The sequence below is a fragment of the Lynx rufus genome, unplaced genomic scaffold, assembly GCF_022079265.1.
Source record: "Lynx rufus isolate CCGP_SWC_20201006 ecotype Redwood Valley unplaced genomic scaffold, mLynRuf1.p SCAF_4, whole genome shotgun sequence".
NCBI lineage: Eukaryota > Metazoa > Chordata > Mammalia > Carnivora > Felidae > Lynx > Lynx rufus.
Window position 1 is genome coordinate 5717598 of NW_025814856.1, and position 22847 is coordinate 5740444.

The following is a 22847-nucleotide window of genomic DNA, read 5'->3' on the forward strand; positions in this document are numbered from 1 at the left end:
CAGTCCCAGTCGTGATCTCGCGGTCCGTGGGTTCGAGCCCTGCGTCGGGCGCGGTGCTGATGGCTCAGAGCCTGGAACCTGCTTCGGATTCTGTGTCTCCCTCTCTTTTTGCCCCTTGCCTGCTCATGCTCGCTCTCTCTCTCTCTCTCTCTCTCTCTCTCTCAAAAATAAATAAATTTCCAAAAAAATTAAAAAAAAAAAAGCAACTTTGTGTTTTTAGGATACTACCTTCCAGCAGTTGGTGTTCTTTCTTTCTTTCTTTTTTTTTTTCTGATTCCTTTTTCTGTGCTTATTTTTTTTTAATTTTTTAAAAATGCTTTTATTTATTTTTGAGAGAGAGAAAGAAACAATGCAAGCAGGTGGGGGGGGGCTGTCTTTCGGCATGCCAAGGAAATTCCTACCACAGGGCCTTTGCACTTGCTTTTTGCACCATCTGAACTGCTTGCACCAAGGTATGTGCATAGCTCACTCCTTTACTTAGTTTGGGACTGCTCAGCGGTCGCTTTCTCCGAGACCACCTCATGAAAAACAGCACCCCCAGGCATCCTGTGCCCTTTTACCCTGCCAGCTGACTCATGGCATACGTATTTATTAGTTTATTGTGGATCCCTCCATCCACATGCACTAGAGTGTAAGTTCCATGAGGCAGGGTCATGCCTAGTTACCTTACGGTCTCCAGCCCGATGGGATTATGGTGTCTCACAGTTTCTGGAACACACGGCCCTGCACAGCTGCCCCGTGTGCCCAGCCCCTCTGAGAAGACCCCCCCCGCCCTTTGCTGTGTGTGTGTTGTGGGGTCAGGCGGGGAGAGATCTCAGGCCACCTGCTCTGCCCGTCTCTAGGGTTGAAGCTGCCTTCCCGGACCTGGTCCCCGCCGTTCGAGTCCGAGGGCTCCCAGAAGCACAATCAGAGTGAATACGAGGAGTCCGCTGGCGAATGCTGCTCGTGTCCCAAAACCGACTCTCAGATCCTGAAGGAGCTGGAGGAGTCCTCTTTCAGGAAGACGTTCGAGGATTACCTGCACAATGTGGTTTTCGTGCCCAGGTCAGGACTTTTCATTGGCTTGGTGTTGGGGGTCATTCCCTGGGGAACAAGATGAAGTGGGCACCCAGAGGGTGGGCAGGTAAAGGGGGAGATTCAGGAGAAGCCTTTTCAGGAATAATCACCCCAAACGGGGAAAAGTTAAAAAAAAAACAAAAACAAAAAAACCCTCAGCATTTGCTCCCCGACGTGGCCCAAACCCTTCGTCCCACCCGTGGGCTGCCATCTGACTTCTCAAACGAGCTCCGTTAGATTATCGAGGCACACCCCTGAGGAGGGCCCCCCGGGCCCGTGCTCCTTGTTCATCTATGCAGCTCTCTCATCCTTCTGGAAATTTCTACGGCATCTTCAAAACCTGGAGGCTTCTCCTGTTTAAGGTTGGGTTTCCTTCGGTGAATGAAGGGACTTATTGACATCCCATCCGATGTGAGAGGGTTTGCAGCGAAAATGACTCGAGGCTAGTCAGCTGTCTGCAGAGACATTTAGGTACATGGCACGTTTCTTTCGAGGCCTCAAGCTTACTTGTCCGGCAAGTGCAGATAATCACGGTTCCTATTTCCTAGGACGGCGAGAGCACGTGAGTCACCCAGGCTTCTCAGCCTTGACACTCTCGGCGTTTGGAGCCAGCCCCCTCCTTTGCCGTGGGGCCGTCCCGTGTGCTGGGGGATGACAAATAGTATCCCTGCCTCCACCCCCCTAACACCAGCAGTGCTGCGTGCATCACGGGTTCGTGACTCTTTGCAGTCACTTTGTTTATTTTTGAGAGAGAGAGAGAGAGAGAGCACAAATGGGGGAGGGACAGAGAGAGAGACACACACAGAATCGGAAGCAGGTTCTAGGTTCTGAGTTGTCAGCACAGAGTCCGACACGGGGCTTGAACCCACACACCGTGAGATCATGACCTGAGCGGAAGTCGACGTTCAACCGACAGAGCCACCCAGGGGCCCCCAGTCGCTTCCTCTTTTTTGGATCCAAAGCCTGGGTTTCTCGGCTGGAGAGTCCTCTGCCCCAGGTTACGGCAGCCAGTGAGCGACCGTAGGCTGTGAACCACGTCCTCCCTCACTCCCCTTACAGACCTCGGCAGATGGGGTGCCCAGAAATATCCGAGGCACAGGGCCATTTCCAAAGTGGATCGAAACCCCAAAACGCTGACACTGGGATAAAGGAAGACTCTAAAACGGCTCCTTTCAAATGCCTGCCGTCGCTCCTCACGCAAATAGATGTGTCCCCAGAAGCATCGAGATGTGACATTAAAAAAAAAAAAAAATTCTTCCTTGTGTTTTTCCTCGGTGACCCCGAGTCCAAAAGAGCGCTTCATGGCACAGCCCAGGCATTGAGGCAGCTACTCTTTTACTGGTTAAAAACAAAACGCTGCTGGGCTCGAGCCAGCGGCCGAGTCACCTGTGATGTTTAAATGTGATCAAGTTTGACATCCGAGGGGGATCCCGAGGGGGAATCTCTGATTCCTGCCCCCGCCCCCCTTTCTGTGTTCTCTGCACCTGCTGGAGAAGATGTGATTCGGGCGTTGGGATGAGTGGTCCATGGCGAAGGGCAGGGCGCCCTTGGTCTGCTCGGAGGAAGTGTGGCTCCCAGAGCGTCGGAAGGAAGAGGTCTCTCTGAAGGAGTTCTGTCTGTCCTCAAAGTGGTTGGTTTTGTTTTCACAGAAAATCCTTTTCAAGCCCTGGTGCTGAGGACAGTAGGTATGACTCACCTGCAGAATGTCTGCGTGGCCACTGGCAGCTTCTCGGTGCAGGGCCAGCCGGCCAGACAGGGCAGGAAGCATGCTGTGTGCCTTTGAGACTCCAGGGGCTTCTGTGGCTTGATGCATGTGACAGTCTACTCTGCCCTTACCAGAGGCTTCATGAGTCCTTACGTCAGCTGCCTTCACCCCGAAATGGGATCTGGGCATGAATGTCGGGAAAAAAAATCTTCACTAACACACTCTTACTAAAACACAGAATCAAGGGGCGCCTGGCTGGCTCAGGCCGTAGAGCATGCGACTCTTGATCTCCCGGTCGGGAGTTCAAACCCCACATTGGGCACAGAGTTTACTTAAAACACACACACACACACACACACACACACACACACACACACACACACGAGGGAGGGGGTAATTTGTGGGTACCTCTGAGATGCCACACATCCCCCCTCCATGCATCCACCTGCTAAATGTTAATTTCTCAACATCTACGGTGTAGACAGAGCGTTTTGATCTGGGGTGACAGGTGCAGGATTGCGGGCGTGAGCAGAGGTGTGCCGTATCACAGAACTCCACTGAGGACAGGCAGAGAGATGCCAGGGCAGGGCAGGGCCTCAGGATGAGTCACGGGCTCTTTGGGGGCAGGGGGAGACCAGAGGGGAGGCTAGAAAGGCAGATCAGGGCCATGTGGAGGGATTTCATTGTCTCACAGTGGGTTCCCTTGTTTATTTTCGGGCATGTGTGCGTGGCCCTGGTCTGACCTCTAGTGGCCAGTTGGAATATAATCTATAGAAAAGAAAGGCCTAGAAATTTGAGGCTTTGGTCCAGACCCAGGTTTCTCAAGCTCAGATGTACTCACATTTAGGGCCAGATCGCTGTCCGTTGTGGGGCCCGCCCTGTGCATGGTGGGGTGTTGAGCGGCATCTCTGGTCTCTGGGCTCACAACGCCAGGAGCGCACTTGTCCCTGAGCAGTGACCAGGGGACCAGTGTGAGCCTGTGTGGTGTGTAGGCAGTGGACACTGAGGGCCCAGACTGCGGGTAAAGGGGAACCACTGTGTATACATTCGGCTCATTTGATGAGAACCTTCCTTGTTTCCCATTGTTCAGACACCCATTTCTCAGTAGTTACTCACGAGGCACCAGCGTCCTGGTCAGCTGGCCCGTTTGTGCCTGGATGGAAGTGTTCTGAATCTTGCTGACATGGGTCTATCTTTGGTTTTCACCCAAGAATTTCACTGGTCTTTTGACCCAACAGAAAATCATAACACGTGTGCCCCCAAGGAGGGTTCGTTTTCTGACCACACGTTTTCTGACTATGGTAAAGATTAAAAATTGACCTCAAGCATTTGAGCAGAGAACTTCCTGGTGATTGAAAGTCGATCACTTTGATACCTTTTGGGAGAAGCAGACGTGGAGAGACTTTCATTAAAGTCCATTTGGAGAAGAGTGCAAATGAGGTTATCACATACCTTGAACTCGTAGAATATCGCCAACACTGGGCGTCGATGCAAGTTAGTAGCCTTCAGTGATTTTGGAAGTTAAGAAACAACTTAAAAAGGTGAAAATACAAATTGTAGGGGAGGGGAAATCAAGATCGCTGAACTTGTAAATCTAAGGATGAACATCACAAATAATTAGAAGTAAGGCAGGAGACAGAAAACTAGGGTCGAAGGAAGATTTTCATGTTGAATTCCCTGGACAGTGTTGCGTTCTTCAATTTGAAGCTTTCGGTGAAGAGGGAAGTTTTAATTTGATCTGATTCTAGAAGTGGAAAAAATTAAATATTCTAATAACCTTGGAAAATGACTAAAAATTACAGGTCAAAGCCTTAAAAAAATTGTGTTACAAAAAGGCCCTAGACCCAGAGAGTTTTACAGGTGAGTTATTTGAAATTCTGAAAGAGCAGCTATTTGCTGTAATATGGAAACTTCTCAGAGCATACCAATCTATGGAACTCTTTCCAGGTTGTTTTATGAAACTAACATGATACCCCTTAGCAGACACAGATGAAGATGCTACATTAACAGAAACCCCAGGACCAGCTAATGTGATACTTTAGATCTATATGTCCTGATTGAAACAGCATGCAGACAATTTTGTTTAACTCAGAAGTGTGACGATGGTTTATGATCAGGAGATAGGATAATTCATCAAGAGGTCCAAAGAGGAAAATCGTATGATAATCTCATTCAACAGTGTTAATTAAAAATTCCTAACTGAGGGGCGCCTGGGTGGCTCAGTCGGTTGAGCGTCCGACTTCGGCTCAGGTCATGATCTCACGGCTCGTGGGTTCGAGCCCCGCGTCAGGCTCTGCGCTGACAGCTCAGAGCCTGGAGCCTGCTTCCGATTCTGTGTCTCCCTCTCTCTCTGCCCCTAACCCACTTGCATTCTGTCTCTGTCTCTCTCAAAAATAAATAAACATTTAAAAAAAATTTCTAACTGAGGGAAACAAGAAGAGGCCTCGCATAAAAGTAGGAGCGGAATGCTTCTGCTACAAGGTAAATATTTTCTAGATGAAACCAACAGCCGAGGTACCATTGTACTGAAACGCTCCCAGTCATAGTTAGAAGGAAGCTCCGTGTCATCGTTACTAATTAACATTTTCCTGGGTATCCAGCCAATGCAATAAATACAAAATAGAAATTAGAATAGTAAAGAATGGATTGTGGGAAATAAGGTCACTTGTGTTTGCGGATAGCCTAGGGCAGGGGTAGACCAGCTACGGTGTGCAGGCTGGCTGCCCGTTTTTGTCAATGAAGTTTCATCGGAATGCAGCCACACCCATCTTTGTATTTTGTGTATGGCTGCTTCCAAGCCACAATAGCTGGAAAGCCATTGAAAGTTGAGTAGAGATGTGGACCGTGTGTCCTACAAAATCCAAAATATTTACTTTCTAGCATGTGCAGGAAGAGTTTGCTGACTCTTTTTCTAGTGTGTTCCTTGAAAACCCAAGAGTATCAACTCTGACGCTCTTAGAACAGAGTTTGGGAAAGAAAGTTACAATGTAAATAAACAAAAAGCCAGTAGGTATACTAGCAATAGTTAGACTATAAAAACAGAATATGAAAAAGAAATATGGAGTCTCTTGGTTCAAAATCTGAAATGAAACGAAACCCCAGGAAACCCTGTAACCCTCAGTATTGATGTGGTGGTCCTGAGGTGCAGTTTTGAGGGGCTGCTGGGGAGACCCCAGGTCAATACAAAGCTCCAGGAGAGTAGTTTCGCCATAGGGATGAACAGATACAGCCTAGTGATTTCTAAGAGTCTACTTTTAGGATCTAATAAGACAATCAGACAATTATTGAAGCAATATTTACAATAACAAAAAAAAAAAGAAAAGAAAAGAAAAAAAAAAAAAACCTGGGACACTTACGCAGGCATGCCTCAGGGGCATTGCGGGTTTGGTTCCAGACCCCTGTGGTAAACGGATATCGCAATAAAGCAGGTCACGTGAATTTTTTGGTTTCTCCCTGCATGTAAATGTTATGTTTATACCACACTGTAGTCTGTTGGGTGTGTGCAAGGGCGTTATGTCTGACAAAACGACGGACACACCTTCATTTACAAACCTTGCTAAAAGACGCAAACCATCATGTGGCCTTTCCGCGAGTGGTAAGCACTGATCACCGATCCCCGTAACAAATATAAGAATACTGAGAACGTTTGAAACATACCATGATGAGAATCACCCAAAGGTGACACAGAGACACAAAGTGAGGAAGCGCTGTTGGCAAAAAAATGGTGCCAGTAGACCCGCCTGATACGGGGACGCCCCAACCCGTCAATCTTTAAAAGAGCCGTATCTTGTGAAACGCAGTGATGCAAAAATGTAATACCATGAGGTAGGTCTGTATTAGGTAACATAGGAGGACGGTTAGTAAATTCTGACTCACGCATCCAATTGAATATTTCCCAGTGTTCCAAGTTTTCTGCCGTGAGCAGGCAGTACTTGGGTAGCAAGGAGGGGGAAACCTTCACGTTGAAAAAGAAAAAATCATAAATTCTGTGCTCAGTACTTAAGGCATTATGTTCGAAGGAAGGTATTTGAGGAATGTGTCCGATACAAGAAGCGAACAAAGGGTCATAAAGCCAGCTCGGTCTTCTTTATACCTGCACATAATATTTCCAGAAAAAAAAAAAATTGCCCACAGGAAACAGCGGACGGTGGGATGGTGAATAATTTGGATTTTCTTTATGCTTTTGTTTGGTGTGTGTTTATAAATTTTTAGGCAATTGCATTTATCTCTTATATCCTCTTAAATGGGGGGAAAACGTGTGTCGACTGCATGTTTTTTTTTGTTTTGGGGGGCTTTTTTTGGAGTTCCCCTTACCAACTTGAGTGGTAAGATTTTTTTTCTTTAACCCAAGAATGAAAAATTAGTCGCTCGTATTATGCAGACGCCCTAAACGGAAAATAAGATCTAGAAGATGCATTTTTCCCGTTTACACTGCTGATGCTGGCCGGTAGTTGGAGCTGTTGGGTCCATGCTGTGTGACAGGGTTCCCGAAAAGCTAGACTCTCACATGCTTCGGGCATCTTATTCTTAACACTGAGCCTGGGTGGCTGAGCCATCTGCACAGTGAAAACCTGAAATCAAGCACATGCAGGGGAATGTTGGTGTGGGGCTGCCGCTCGTGGTCCTGGGGCGCCCCGCTCCCGCCTCACCCCGAGGGCAGCCGCTCCGGATTGTAACTCCTGGCAACCTGCATTTCATCTGTGTGCCTGCTCGCATCTCCGCTGCACCGCGGTCTTTGATTTTGAGCCTTTGATACTCCAGCGTCCACGGTTTTCTTTTTTTAAACATGGGGATCGCGTGACCGCCTGTGTCCTGCTGTCGTGACAGGCCATCGCGGAAGCGCAGGGCCCTCGCCGACGCTGGGAACGTGACGGCCGCCGTGCCCACGGTGCCTGGTTTCCCCAACACTTCCAGCAGCGTGCCCACGAGCCCGGAAGAGCACAAGCCCTTCGAGAAGGTGGTGAACAAAGAGTCGCTGGTCATCTCCGGCCTGCGTCACTTCACCGGCTACCGCATCGAGCTGCAGGCTTGCAACCAAGATGCCCCCGAGGAGAGGTGCAGCGTGGCCGCCTACGTCAGCGCCAGGACCATGCCCGAAGGTGGGTGGTGGGCGCATCGTGGTGCCCGGAGCCCCAGGCTGAAGCCCTCTGCCTGCTGGAGCGGATTTGCCTTCATTGTTTCTTAGTTTACTTATTTATTTTAAAAATTTTTTATGCGTTATACTTCTTTTTGAGAGAGAGAGAGAGAGAGAGAAAGACAGAGTGCAAGCAGGGGAGGGTCAGACAGAGAGGAGACACAGAATCCGAAGCAGGCTCCAGGCTCCGAGCTGTCAGCCCAGAGCCCGACATGGGGCTCGAACTCACGCACCACGAGATCGTGATCTGAGCCCAAGTCAGACGCTTAACCAACCGAGTCACCCAGGCAGCCCTATCATTTTGTATTTGTGCCCAGCTTTATTGAGCTACAGTTGACATACAACATTGTGTAAGTTGAAGGCGTATTGTGTGTTGATTTGATACTCGTACGTGTGGCAGGACGATTACCACCAGAGGGGTAGCTGACGTCTGCATCACAATACGTGATTGCCATTTCTTCTTTCGTAGTGAGAACACTTAAGGTCTACTCTCTTAGCAGCTTCAGAGTAGGTACTAGAGTGTTGTTAACTGTAGTCACCATGCTATGCGTTACGTCTCTACCACTTAATTCATCTCCTAAGCTGGAAGTTTGTCCCTTTTGACTAATATCTTTGCATTACTCCCCAGCCCCTGGTAACCACCATTCTGGTCTCTGTTCTCTGTGAGTTCTCCTTTTTTAGATTCCGCATATGCGTGAGATCATACAGTATTTGTCTTTCTCTGCCTGGCTTATTTCACTTCCCATAATGCCCTGAGGGTCCATCGGTATTTGCCTTTATTATTATTATTTTTTCATGTTTATTCATTTTTGAGAGAGCATGAGTGGGGGAGGTGCGGGGGGGGGGGGAACAGAGGATCTGAAGCGGGCTCTGCACTAACAGCAGTGAGCCTGATGTAGGGCTGGAACTCACGAAACTGAGATCATGACCTGAGCCAAAGTCGGGTGGTTGACTGACTCACCCAGGCGCCCCTGCTTTTACTATTTTTTTTGATTACACGAGTCATACGTAGCCACTATGGAAACTAGCAAATGCACACAGCCATAAGGGAAATAAAGTAAAATTAAGAAATGCATATGCGTATTGTATTAATCAGGGTTCTCCAGAGAAGCAGAACCAGTGGGATATGACATAGACGGATAGATGGATAGATAGATATGTGGACGGTCCTGCAAAGTGAGTTTGAAGTGTCCCTTCTCCCACATGGCAAATGGAACATGGGAAAGTTATGCGAGTGGCTTGAGGTTGCTCAGCTGGGGGCGGTGGGGGTGGGATTTGATCCAGAGGTCAGGTGCCTGCCTCTAACCACTGCTCCTTACAGCCAAGGCAGACGACATTGTTGGCCCTGTGACCCATGAAATCTTTGAGAACAACGTGGTTCACTTGATGTGGCAAGAGCCTAAAGAACCCAATGGATTGATCGTGCTGTATGAAGTGAGTTACCGACGGTATGGTGATGAGGTAAGACCCTTGATGCTTGGACATGTGCTTCCGAGCTGTCATTGGTACTCCCTTTGTCTTTTTTTTTTTAAGTTTATTTATTTATTTTGAGAGCAACAAAAATAGCACAAATGGGGGAAGGGGGGGGAGAGAGAGAGAGAGAGAGAGAGAGAGAGAGAGAGAGAGAGAATATATCCCAAGCAGGCTCCAAGCTGCAAGCACTCGGGCTCGAACCCACCAAGGGATCACGACATGAGCTGAAACCAATGTTTCAGCCCCCCAGGTGCCCCACCCCCTTCTTCTTCTTAAATTTTAGCCCAAGGCTTCTCCTATTTGATGCTTTGTCATTAGGACTCAAAGCCTTGATTTATAGCTTTCCAGGGAGGTGGGATAGAAATGCCAGTCTACAAACTCATTTATTTTCTCAGTCTCTCACATTGCTTTTGCAGCTCTGTCCTTCAAGGGGATGGGAGACCCGTTTCACTTTAGACAGAGTTACCTGAGACTGGGGAGAAATCACGTCAAAACTTAATAAGTAACTTTTTTTTTAAAAATTTTTTTTTTCAACGTTTATTTATTTTTGGGACAGAGAGAGACAGAGCATGAACGGGGGAGGGGCAGAGAGAGAGGGAGACACAGAATCGGAAACAGGCTCCAGGCTCTGAGCCATCAGCCCAGAGCCTGACGCGGGGCTCGAACTCCTGGACCGCGAGATCGTGACCTGGCCGAAGTCGGACGCTTAACCGACTGCGCCACCCAGGCGCCCCAATAAGTAACTTTTTGTTTACACCCAGACACCGGGCAGGGTGATGGGTGACCGCACAAGATGTGGAATCTCAGGAGATCAAAAAAATAGCCAAGGATTCGCTGCGTGTCCTGCACATATTAAGCGCTTTACACACAGGCGTGTCTCATTTATCATAGTTTATCACGTCTGAGACAGGATTAGGCAACCCCGTTATTTTTGTGGGCTGCTGAAAAAGAAAAAGATGCTGCCGGGTCTCATTGTAAGTTGGTGCGGCTTCTCAGACGCATCCCCATTTCAGACATGTCAAACGCATGTAATATCGTGCCTCTCAGGACCCGTGAAACAGTGGGCCGGAATTGGCCAGCCCCTGCTCTAAGCCACGCCTGTAATACCGTGGGGGTAGATCTGTGTCCCCAGAAGGGCTCGGGGGCTGCTCCTGCTGGGAGATGCCCTGGCTGGGGCTTGCCTCGGACCGGGGACAGTTCTCCCCTTTACCGTGTGTCTTCAGAGAAATCACGTCCCCTCCCTGGCTTTGACTGAGCCCTTCCCCTGTCCCAGACATTGCGCTGAGTCCTTTGCAATCATCCATTCAAACTGCACGGTGACCCGGCCAGGTGGGATCCGTTAGCGTCTCCGCTTACGGCCAGAAGCGTGGACAGCAGGGTCACACGTGCAGCACTTAAATCCAGACTGTTGGGCTCTGGAGTCAACCGTCTACAGTTGAGGACAACCACTTAGGTCAGAGGTCATTTTCTTTCCTTCATCTTTTTTTTTTTTTTTTAGTGGAGAAATGTTAAAATTTATTATCATTTTTTAAATCTAATTTATTGTCACATTGGCTAACATGCAGGGTGCATACCGTGTGCTCTTGGTTTCGGGAGTAGATTCCCGTGGTTCATCGCTTACGTACAACACGCAGTGCTCATCCCGACAAGTGCCCTCCTCAATGCCCACCACCCATTCCCCTCTCCCCCACCTCCCCATCAACCCTCAGTTTGTTCTTTATATTTAAAAGTCTCTTACGGGGTGCCCGGGTGGCTCAGTCGGTTGGGTGGCTGACTTCGGCTCAGGTCATGATCTCACGGTCCCTGAGTTCGGGCCCCATGTCGGGCTCTGTGCTGACGGCTCAGAGCCTGGAGCCTGTTTCAGATTCTGCGTCTCCCTCTCTCTCTGTCCCTAACCCACTCGCATTCTGTTTCTGTCTCTCAAAAATAATAAAATAGGTAAACATTATTAAAAAAAAAAAAAAAGAAAAAAAAAAAAGAAATATCAGTTCAAGTGAAAAAAAAATAATAAAAATAAAAGTCTCTTACGGTTTGCCTCCCTCTCTGTCTGTTTGGAACTATTTTTTCCCCTCCCCCTCCCCCATGGTCTTCTGTTAAGTGTCTCAAGTTCTACATATGAGTGAAAACATACGATCTCTATCTTTTTCTAACTGACTTATTTCATGTAGCATCACACCCTCCAATTCAATGGCCAGACAGTATTTTTAGTTTTGGGAGCCGTAACGTCAGGCATGGGCATGAAGGTTGTTTTTGTTTTTGTTTTTTTTTCTTCTTTTTTTTCCTTTTCAAAAAATTTTTTTATAACAGCTTTACTGTGTTCCGGTCACATACCATAAAATACATCCGTTTAAGAGCTACAACGCAATGGCGGGTTTTTGAAAGGATTTTTTAGGTTTTTAAGTAATCTGTACATCTACACCCAGCATGGGGCTCAGACTTACACCCCGAAATCAAGAGTCTCATACTTTGCTGACTGGGCCCACCAGGGTCCCCTACAATTTGGTGGTTTTTAGTAGTTCACAGAGTTGTACAGCCATCATCATGACCCATTTCAGAGTATTTTCATCACCCTAAAGAGACCCTCCCCCCCCTCCCCCTCCCCAATCTTCCCTGCCTGCCCTCCAGCCTGTTTTCTGCTTTCTGTTTCTGTGAATTTGCCTGTTCTGGGTACTTCCTATAAATGAATCATAGCATATATAGCCCTTTGTTACTGGTTTCAGATAGATGGACCACATTTTGTTATTCACTCATCTGTAGATGGACATTTGGGTTGTTTCCACCATATGGCCATTGTGAATAATGTTGGTCAGAGCACCGATGTGCAAGTTTTTGTGTGGATGTATGGTTTCAGTTCTCTTGGGTGCATATCAAGGGATGGGTTCTGTGCTAACTCTGCATTTAACTTAACATTTTTTTATGTTTATTTATTTTTGAGAGCGAGACAGACAGAACAACAAGTGGGGAAGGGGCAGAGAGAGAGAGAGAGAGAGAGAGAGGGAGACACAGAATCCGAAGCAGGCTACAGGTTCCGAGCTGTCAGCACAGAGCCCGACACGGGGCTCGAACCCACAAACCGTGAGATCATGACCTGAGCCAGAGTCAGACGCTCAGCTGCCTGAGCCACCCAGGCGCCCCGTGTCTGCATTTAACTTTTAAAGGAAATGCCCACTCTTTCCCAAAGGGGCTGCACCATTTTCTATCCCCATCAGTAGTGTCTGAGGGTTCCAGTTTCTCCACATTGGTGGCCAACACTTGTTCTGGGCTATCTCTCGGAGAAGAGCCATGCTGGTGCGTGTGAATGGTATCTCACCGTGGTCGCGATTTGCGTTTTCTTGGATGGCTCATTTGGGCCCGAGTTTTGTGTTCTTCCCCGAACCCATGGGGCTCTTCCGCTTGGGGCAGCTGCAGGCAGTTAGGGTCAGTCCTGGAACCGGGGTGGGGTTGAGGGTGGGAGACAAGAGCCCCTCAAGGGGGAGGTGCGGCTTCCCAAGGAAGCTGGGGATGTTGCTGGCAGCGAGGAAGAGAATGTGGATTCTGTGCAGTGAGCAAGATGTCTGCCACGCGGTCCCTCCTTGATTTTCTTCTTGCAGCTCTGACTCTTCCCGTTTGCCTGGAGTTTACCTACATTCTAGGCAGCCCTTGGTCCTGGGTAAACTGAGGCAGTCGGTTACCCTGTTGGCATTGGACCTAACCCTAAGTTCTCCCAGCTTCTGTGGCTGGACCGCCTCCCCTGTTCCTGCAGCCCAGCGGTCACCAGTCGGACTCCCCACTGCGAATCCCCACCGGAGCCTCTGCCCCACACGGCCCCACACCAATCCCAGACAGATTAGCCCCATTTGCCCTTTATGGGAACAGAGAGACTGAGAGATTACAACCATCTTTTAAAAAACCTTTTTGGGGGCGCCTGGGTGGCTCAGTCAGTTGGGCGTCCGACTTCGGCTCAGGTCGTGATCTCGTGGTTCATGAGTTCGAGCCCCGCGTTGGGCTCTGTGCTGACAGCTCAGAGCCTGGAGCCTGCTTCGGATTCTGTGTCTCCCTCTCTCTCCGCCCCCGCCTCCCCTGCTCATACACACTCTCTCTCTCTCTCTCTCTCAAAAATAAATAAACATTAAAAAAAATACAAAAACCTTTTCATAGACAAGATAGTGGATTATCTCCAACATTTTCCCTTATTACCTTGCATTGCTTTAATAAAGTGAGAAAATACAGGGCGCCTGGGTGGCTCAGTCGGTTAAGCGTCCAACTTCGGCTCAGGTCGTGATCTCACAGTCTGTGGGTTTGAGCCCCGTGTTGGGCTCTGTGCTGACAGCTCGGAGCCTGGAGCCTGCTTCGGATTCTGTGTCTCCCTCTCTCTCTGCCCCTCCCCTGCTCATGCTCTGTCTCTCTCTCTCTCTCAAAAATAAATAAATGTTTTAAAAAAATCAAGTGAGAAAATAATGTAAAACTTTTTTTTTTTTTTTTTTTTTAAACACCATCTAGACTGTTACGGTATGATTTTGCCAGTCCTGCAAAATTCTCTCCGGCATTTGGTGGGAGGTCATTTTCTTCTTTCTTTTTTGTTTTTCGGGGGCTTTTTTTGTATTTGCTAGTTGAATAGCTGACATCACCCCCAGCTGCATCATTCTTCAATCTCTGTCTCCTTGGGCCTTGAATCCAAGTCATTCACCCTCTTACCGTGTCCCCTCTCCGCCCCGGGAGACCCTGGCCCCAAGGACCACCCCTGCCAGGGAGGAGCGTGGATTTTTCATGGTGGCGGGCTCCTTCCTTTGCGTCAGTATCTTTCAGTTTTGAGCTTTCCTTCTTGTTCGCACAGACTTTTACGTCATTGGCTTCTTTGCTCTTCATCAGGTTTTTGCGTCCTGTCTCGCCTTTTGTTTTTGTTTCTTGGTGTCCGTGGAGACAGCTGCCTGAAGCTTCTGGTTCCTTCCAGCACACCCCTTGCAGTGTCTGGGGTCCGTGGCCGGTCGTGGAGGATGCATTTCCCCTTTGTCCCGGATAGCAGCTACCTTTGGTTTCTATATTTGCTTATTTGTCCCTTTCTACTTGGTGACTCATCCTACTTGGAAGAACCTTTGGACCAGAGCCCCCGCCCCTGCCGCCAGCCTGATCCGGCCCGATCTGTTTTCTTGCTGTTATTGTCACATGATAAGCACGGGGGTTTTTACATTTCTGTCTCTCCCCGCTAAAATTTTCCAGTCCAGCTCTCTGCATGCACTATTAACTTGGAGCTGTTTTGGAAAGTTTTTAGTATTTGGCCCGATGCGTGCAGGTTTCATGGTCTCATTTTCCCAGGGAGCCTCCTGCCTCTCCCAGTAAGCTCGGGGTTGATCTCTGTTTATGTGGCTATCACTGGGGTGTGTATGCTTTACTTACCTCCTCTCTGTTTTCAGAGATTTGGGTAGATCCCAACTCTTTTAGTAATGGTACAATGAATCAAATCAAATCAAATCAAAAGGCTGCACCCTGGGAAGGAAGGAGCTTTAAAATTTGTCCTTAAGACATTAAGCCCACGCATGTGTTTGGTTCTGAGACCAGGGGGTGTGGGGCAAAGCCTGAAATTCGATTTAGGTGACGTAGGTGTTTTCTTTCCCGGCCCTCTCGGACTTTCTGGAGGCCTCGTGACAGCGTCCCACGGTGGTTTTGTAGAGTTTGGGAGCCGGATGGTTCTGGATTGAAGGATTGGTCCTGCCACTTACCAGCCACGAGATCCCCCCCCTCCCCACAGCATTTTGTCTCTTCAACCAGGGGTCGGCCCACTATTTTTGTACGCCTGTTTGTACAGCCCGAGATCGAAGGATCACTTTCACGTCTTAAGATGGTTGGGGAAAACAATTCCAAACATCGAGAGAAGAGTAACGTCATGACGCGTGTCCACTTAACGTGGAGTCCGGCGTTCAGCGTCCACCAGGCTCCGTGGGCACGCAGCCACGCCTGTCTGTGGACGGACGCGAACTGATTTGGGAGCGGTCCCTGGCTGCTGAGTTGAGTGGGTCACAGTGAGTGGCCGCTTGAGGCCATACACACTGACCGTCTGGCCCTTTATAGCCGAAGTTCGCCGACCTCTGCCCGAAGCCTCTGTTTCCTGTCTGTAACAAGAGGCTAAGCCCTGGTGGGGTAAGAAGGAAATGACACGATCCAGGTCAAATGCTTGGCTTGTGGCTCAGGAAGGGTCATCGGTAACGATAGCTTCTGTGTCTGCTTATCCCAAGAACTGGGGCGCTGAGATTCCGAGGTTCCTAATGTCGCTCACGCGTGTTGCCCAGTGATTGTTCCTTACTCCCTGTGTGTCATCTCTTTTTTAAGTTCATTTTGATTTATTTTGAGAGAAAGAGAGAGAGAGAGAGCAGGGGAGGGGCAGAGAGAGAGGGAGACAGAATCCCAAGCAGTCTCCATGCTGTCCGTGCAGAGCCCGACGCGGGGCTCGAACTCACGAACCGTGAGATCCTTAACCGACTGAGCCACCCAGGCGCCCCTCCTCTGTGTCATTTCTGACATTCCTGCCAGGGGACGGACACCCCCCACACCTGCCCTCTCTCCTCCCCTGTCTTCCAGGAGCTGCACCTCTGTGTCTCCCGTAGACACTTTGCTCTGGAGCGGGGCTGCAGGCTGCGAGGGCTGCCGCCGGGGAATTACAGTGTGCGAGTTCGGGCCACCTCCCTGGCGGGCAACGGCTCCTGGACAGAAGCCACTTATTTCTATGTGACGGACTATTGTAAGTGTGCACGGCAACTCTGGCTGGGTCTGCTCTGGGGAACGTCTCAGAGGATGGTCGGGGACGCGTGGAGGCTACACCCGCCGGCCCTGGACTTGACCTCTGGGTCTGTCGGCTGCTACTGTGTGACCTGGGAAGGGTGCTTGCCCTCTCTGAGCCTGCACTTCCTCATCTGACCGTGGGATAATAAGAGGATCCCCCTGGAAACGAAAGGAGGTTTCAGTGGCATTATGAATGCCAAGTGGCTGGCACAGGGCATGTCTGATTAACACATTAGCTCCTGTTACTAGGGTCTCAGTATTTGTTTCTAATGTTTATTTACTTTTGAGAGAGAGAGAGACAGAGTGTGAGCAGGGGAGGGGCAGAGAGAGAGGGAGACACAGAATCCGAAGCAGGTTCCAGGTTCCGAGCTGGCAGCACGGAGCCCGACACGGGGCTCCAACCCATGAACCATGAGATCATGACCTGAGCTGCAGTCGGATGCTTAACCGACTGAGCCACCCAGGCGCCCCTCAGTATTTGTTTCTAGATGGGCTGTGTCCTCCAAGGGAGGATGGGGGAACTCACCTACTTGGTCTCAGATGTGCTCTTGATATACAGGCAGTAAGTTGCTGCCCCTGGGTGAGCACAGTAAGGTGGGAGGGTGGGGAAGGCTGAGCTGATCAGGGAAGGCTTCCTGGAGGTGGTGACATCTTGACCGAGACCTGGAAGAATGTACAAGTGGGAACAAAAGAGGAAGGTTATCCTGAGATGCGTGGCAGGAGCCCAGACACTTGAATGAGTGAACAAACAAATAACTTGGAAGGAGGGGAGATTCTAGACCAGGAGGAGCGGGAGCTTGGGTGGGAGGAGTGAGACAAGCCTTCTGCTTGGCTGGCTGGATTCTCACACCCCAGGCATGGTGGACTTCGGAGAGTGGGAAGGCTCTGGCCGGGGTCAGGGCGGGGAGAAGCGTCCTGACCCCAGCTGGGAGGGCTACACGGTGAATCTGATGCTGCCTGGTAGAGTTCACAGGACCCTGCCGGCTTAGGAGCAGGGTTCCCAGCAAGACTGCCCTCACTTCCAAAGCCAGATGCAAGTTGGGGGTTCTCCAAGCCCCCCACGCTCCTGACCAACTGGCAACAAACTCAGAGCTTCCCATGGCCCCCCCCCAGATTCAATCATCTGCTGGATCAGCTCACAGAACTCAGGCAAGTGCCATCTTACGAGGACGGTTTTCTTATAAAGGCTGTAGGTGAGGACCACGCAAATGAAGAGACACATAGGGGAGGGTCCAGGACACTGAGCTGTGTCTCCTCCCCCTGGAATCAGGACGTGTTGCGTCACCCTCCTGGCACGTGGCTGTCTTCACAGCCAGGAAGCTCCTCTGAGCCAAGGTGCTGAGAGTTGCATTACGCAGGCGGTACCAATCGCATCGTTGGTTGTGTGATAGAAGTCCTTCCCCGGCCCCTCCGTACTCTGGAGGTCAGGCTGGCTCAAGTCCCAGCCTTCTGATCACATGCTTGGTCTGCTGGTGACCAACCCCCGTCCTGGGTCAGCCCATCTCGTAGCATAGGCTCAGGTATGTTCCCAGGGGCTCGTCAATAACAAAGACACTTCCTGTTACCCAGGTCAGCTGAAGGATTTGGGGTCTCTCTCTTAAGAACCAGGGATGCCGTGAATAAAATTCCAAGGAAAATATCAAAGTGGGAAAAACATTGGTAACATCACTGACAAAGAGTTACTATCAAATGAATATCCATATAGTATATGAGTAATACACACACACACACACACACACACACACACACAAAGAATATGCAAAGAACATAAATAGCCAATTTAAAAAGAAGTAGAAAAGATAGAAGATATAAGGAAAAAAGTCCAACCTCAAAACCACACCCCCCCCAAGAGCAAATTAAAACAAAACGTAATTTTTAACTTATCAAATTGGTAAGGCTTTTTGTTTCTGGGTTGTTAAAAATACAAATATGTATTTTTAAATATAAACATATTATAAATATATAAATATAAATATGTAAATATATTTTAATACGAATATATATTTTTTTTAATTTCAATTTTAGTTAACATGCAGTGCGATATTGGTTTCAGGGGTAGAATTCAGTGATTCATCATTTCCATACAACACCCAGTGCTCAGCACAACAAGTACCCTCCTCTGTTTTTTAATTATAGTGCTTAGCGTTGTCTGAGAGCAGACACATAGATGTTCTTTATTAATATGTATCAAATATTTTTTTAAAGCTCTATCGGAGCCAACAGTTCTGGTTCTAGAAACTTATCCTGAGGAAATTATCAGGGATGTCCAAAAAAGATACATGTTCAAGGAAAGCCCAGCATTACTAGAGATAGCAAAAAGTCTGGAGAGTTACATGACTAACACAGTAGATTACTTAAAAAGGATTTTTTTCTCCCTCCTTTCCTCCTAACTTCCTTTTCTCTTCCTTTCTCTCTTTTCTTCTTTCTTTCTTTCTTTCTTCCCTTCTTTCTTTTCCTTCCTTCCTTCCTTCCTTCCTTCCTTCCTTCCTTCCTCTCCTTTCCTTCCTTCCTTTTCTTTCTTTCTTTCTTTCTTTCTTTCTTTCTTTCTTTCTTTCTTTCTTAGTTTACTTATTTTGAGAGAGAGAGATAGAGAATGCACAAGTGGGGGAGGGGCAGAGAGAAGGAAAGACAGAATCCCAAGCAGGCTCTGCCCTATCAGCCCAGAGCCCGACACAGGGCTCGAACTCACAAACCCTAAGATCATGGCCTGAGCTGAGATCAGGAGGTGGACACTTAACTGACTGAGCCGCTCAGGCACCCTGAGTGATTTTTTATTTTATAACAAGCAAGCAAGGTGCAGATTTTAAGTAGGCGCTCACCCCCAGGGGCTGACCTTCCCCTTCTGTGACTCAGAGCAAGAGTTCTTAAATTTCCGTTTCTTCATCCTGGTTCCCGTGGCCACTGGAATCGGAGTGTGAACCCGACCGTGGTGTCCAGGAAGCAGAGGTGGGGTTGGTGGGGTGCAGCCTGCCTCTCCCATTATGTCCTGAGACACTGTGAGTCCTGGCCACTTGGTGGCCTCCAGCTCCCCTGTTCCTAAGGAAAAAGGGACAGGAAGGAGGGACATGCAGACCTTCACCTGCATGTGACCAGTAGGTGTCCATCTCTCATGGCCCGTTCGGCCACCAGATATTCATGGAGACTTTCTGTGGCCAGGAGCTGTGGGAGGGGGGATGAGGCAGTTCGCTGCCAATTCAGGGAGGGGTACAGGAAGACAGGATGCCTCAGGGCAGCGCTGGCCACTGAAGGCAGCGTGGAGTAGTGGTCAAGAACTCACTCAGATCGCCCGGGTTGAAATCCCTGCTCCGCCGTGGATCGGCTCTGGGATTTGGGGCAAGACCCGCCTCCAGTCTCTGAGCCTCTTTTCCCGATCTGTTAACTGGCCTCAGTCACGGCACCTCCCACTTTGGCTTATGTGACAATTAAATAAAAACACTGGTGCAAAGCTCTTCAAATAGCGCCTGGTACTTGTAGTAAGTGTTCAGTAAACCGCTGTGGATGTTGAAGAGCCCAGGGACCGGGTTCCCTCCCTGATTCCTTAGAACCCATTTTCCTCCTCGGCTCGGGAGAGTCTGAATACATGGGCGTGTTTATAATTGCAGACAACTGGTCCTCACGTGCAAATTTAACAGAACATTTCTTCGGTGGATTTAAAAGGATATTTTGGGGAAGACCCCCTAGCACACACAGGGCACTTCCTGGTGAAATCTTCATCTGCCGGAGGTGCTGTTGGAATTAAAATAGGCTATTTAATTTGTGGGGCAAATTAAAATTTCATTTCTGTAAAATGAAAACGCAAGACCGTTCGCTTGCAAATTATTAAGACTTTCAAGATGGCGACAGCAGAGTGTTAAGGAGCAGGGCCCTTCCAAGTGTGGGGACTGGGGTGATGGCCAGGCTTACATGCCTGTGAAGCTGGCCCTGGGCTGGGGGGGAGGGAGAAGGCAGTGGGCAGTGGTCTGGAGGTCAGGGCCTCTGAGCCCACTGCCCAGCCCCATGGAGCCAACTGGTGATTCAAGATGACTGGAAAAGAACGGCCCAGGAGACCGGCAGAGAGGCTCGGGGACAAGAGAGGGGGCAGGTGTGTGTGGCCCGCCATTACAGGCATAGGTGTGATTTGTGATGTGAATACATTTTGGTGCGAAACATATGTTTTCTTCCTCTATTTCAGTAGATGTCCCATCGAACATTGCAAAAATTATCATCGGGCCTCTCATCTTTGTCTTTCTCTTCAGTGTTGTGATTGGAAGTATTTATCTATTCCTGAGAAAGAGGTGGGTACAATGGTGTGCTGGTAAATGGTTAAAAACTGGCTCTCCAGAAAAGAAAGTGTGCCTAGATACAGAGAGAGCTATATCTAAGTTTATTATAAGTTTTACTGTCATAGGGATGTGCATAGCAGGCAATTTACAGGTAGTGATCATAACACAATATACATTGCTTGTTACCGTAAATTCCCTCTAGCTGGTTCATTCTCACCAAATGTTTTGGTTGATTTTTTCCCCCTGAACCTTTGTATCTATAGCCAACCTATGGTTGCAAGTGATGAATGAGTATAGTTCCAACCTGGATGTTGGTTGATATTTTGTTTTCATTAAAGAGTAAGGTAGGGGCGCCTGGGTGGCTCAGTCGGTTAAGCGGCCGACTTCGGCTCAGGTCATGATCTCGCGGTCCGTGAGTTCGAGCCCCGTTCATGCTCTGTCTCTGTCTCAAAAACAAATAAACGTTAAAAAAAAAAAAATTAAAAAAAAAAAAGAGTAAGGTAAAAATGAAATAAGGTGTATGGGTTCAATGAACAAGTGACTTCAGTCAATCAGGTAATAATTCATAAATACAGAGGAACATTTTCTTAAGTTTTTTTTTTTTTCTGTTTGCAATATCACGGCTGTGGAGATGACAGACTTTTTTTTTTTTAATTTTAATTTTTAAACGTTCATTTATTTTTGAGAGAGACAGAGAGAGAGTGAGCTGGGGAGGGGCAGAGAGAGAGAGGGAGACACAGAATCCGAAGCAGTCTCCTGGCTCTGAGCTGTCAGCACAGAGCCTGACACGGGGCTTGAACTCACGAACCGAGAGAGGTCACGACCTGAGCTGAAGTCGGATGCTCAACCGACTGAGCCACCCAGGCGCCCCAGCGCTGACAGACTTCGAAGCTTAATCTGCAATGGTAACATTTTTGCCATCACTTTCTTAAGCCTGCACAAACAACAGAACAATAGATCAAGTCTTGGTCTGTATCATTCCTGTTTCTATCATGTAAATATTCCTACTGTGGCCAATTTCAAGCTGCAGACGGTCACGGATGATAGTAAGATAATGAGGAAATGGTGAGTTTGCTTTTGATATCGTTTTATTTCATTGTAAACCTGTGCCCTGTAACTTTAAATGATGGCTGTATTAACAACCCGCTCTCAAATTTCCTGAAAATGTAACACTTGTTTCTCGTGAGCTGGGATGAGAACAGCAAGGGGTGAGTGGCTCTTGGGTGTCCCGTGGACACCCGTGAGTTACAGCCGATGGTTCCATGTTGATGCACTTCAGTAGCCATCCGATGGGCTTCCGTTCATAACCCCAGACTGCATCCAGGATTATTACACGGATGCTGCTGCTAAGGGTTGCCATTTGCACTGGGGAGCTCGTAACCCCCTTGTGAGTGACCCAGGGCCTCGTGAAAATACCAAGCTGGAATGTCTTCCTTTTTCCCTTCCAGGCAGCCGGATGGGCCACTGGGGCCGCTGTATGCTTCTTCAAACCCTGAGTACCTCAGTGCCAGTGATGGTGAGTACCATCCCCTGACCTCTGGGTGGCCGGAATCCTGCCTTGCAGTGCCCTTTCCCATTACTGTCCAGTGGAAGTTGGGGGGTTGATACCCTGGGAGGCTGAGACGAGCCCTCTCGCTCACTGGAGACCTGTCCCTGGCTGCGGAGACCCCGTTGCTGGGAGCAGCTGGACACCTGTTGTCTGGCGCCTGTTGGATGGGCTGATCTAGCGGGACCGGGAGGCTGAGAATCTGGTGCCCCAGCTGTGGGGTTGTGGCATCTGCGGCCTGTGCCCGAGACCGCGCCGAGGGCCAGAGCCAGAGAGCCGTGTATGGACTTGCCGTCCAAACTGGCAGGTGGGAGTCGGAAGCCAGAGTGAGACACTGGGGGTCAGGGGGTGGGGAAGACAAGAATGAAGGATAAAATGGGGTGAACAGGAGGCTGTATGTGTGGCAGGGACACATCCGCCGTTGGTGGCACTTGAACACAGATGTGATGCTGATGCTGTCACGTAGGACCGACACCTGTGTTTCCCTTGATTGTACCAAAGGGCATCGGGCAGCCCCTAGAGATGAGGCTTGCATGTTCCACCAGAGGGGAAAGCATCTGCCGCAGGACAAGTTTCCAAAGTGCTTCATGCAGCAAAAAGCAGAAAAAGTGACTTTCAAGGCATGAGCGTTGTCGATGACCCCGAGGATACTGCCTTGGGATACAGGGGTGATGCTTTTAAGGGTCCGCAGGATTTGTTTTAATCAGGTCTGATAAGACATGCACAGGGGTGGGGGGGGGGCAGCACCGCACAGGGGAGCCCCGGGGTCGGGCAGGAGGCAGAGGGAGCATGGAAAGAACGCGGACAAGAACCGTTATTGTGGTTTCTTGGGGAGGCGTGGCAAGGCGGGGGAAGACTGAGGATTGGCTAGTTTGAATGATTTCCGTGGGTTCTGGAGTGTAGGGCCTGGCCCTGGGT

The 22847-nt window shown here is 49.1% G+C and overlaps 1 protein-coding gene across 1 annotated transcript in view; it reads left to right on the plus strand.

The window, feature by feature from the left end:
- The window catches only part of INSR (insulin receptor), a 137974-nt gene that overhangs the window by 105982 nt on the left and 9145 nt on the right, over window positions 1-22847 (plus strand). Inside the window, exons 10-15 of the mRNA XM_047095129.1 lie at window positions 843-1044; window positions 7589-7860; window positions 9217-9356; window positions 15921-16080; window positions 20293-20395; window positions 21832-21899. Coding sequence (XP_046951085.1) covers window positions 843-1044; window positions 7589-7860; window positions 9217-9356; window positions 15921-16080; window positions 20293-20395; window positions 21832-21899 — 945 coding nt within the window. The remainder of the gene's footprint in view (window positions 1-842; window positions 1045-7588; window positions 7861-9216; window positions 9357-15920; window positions 16081-20292; window positions 20396-21831; window positions 21900-22847) is intronic.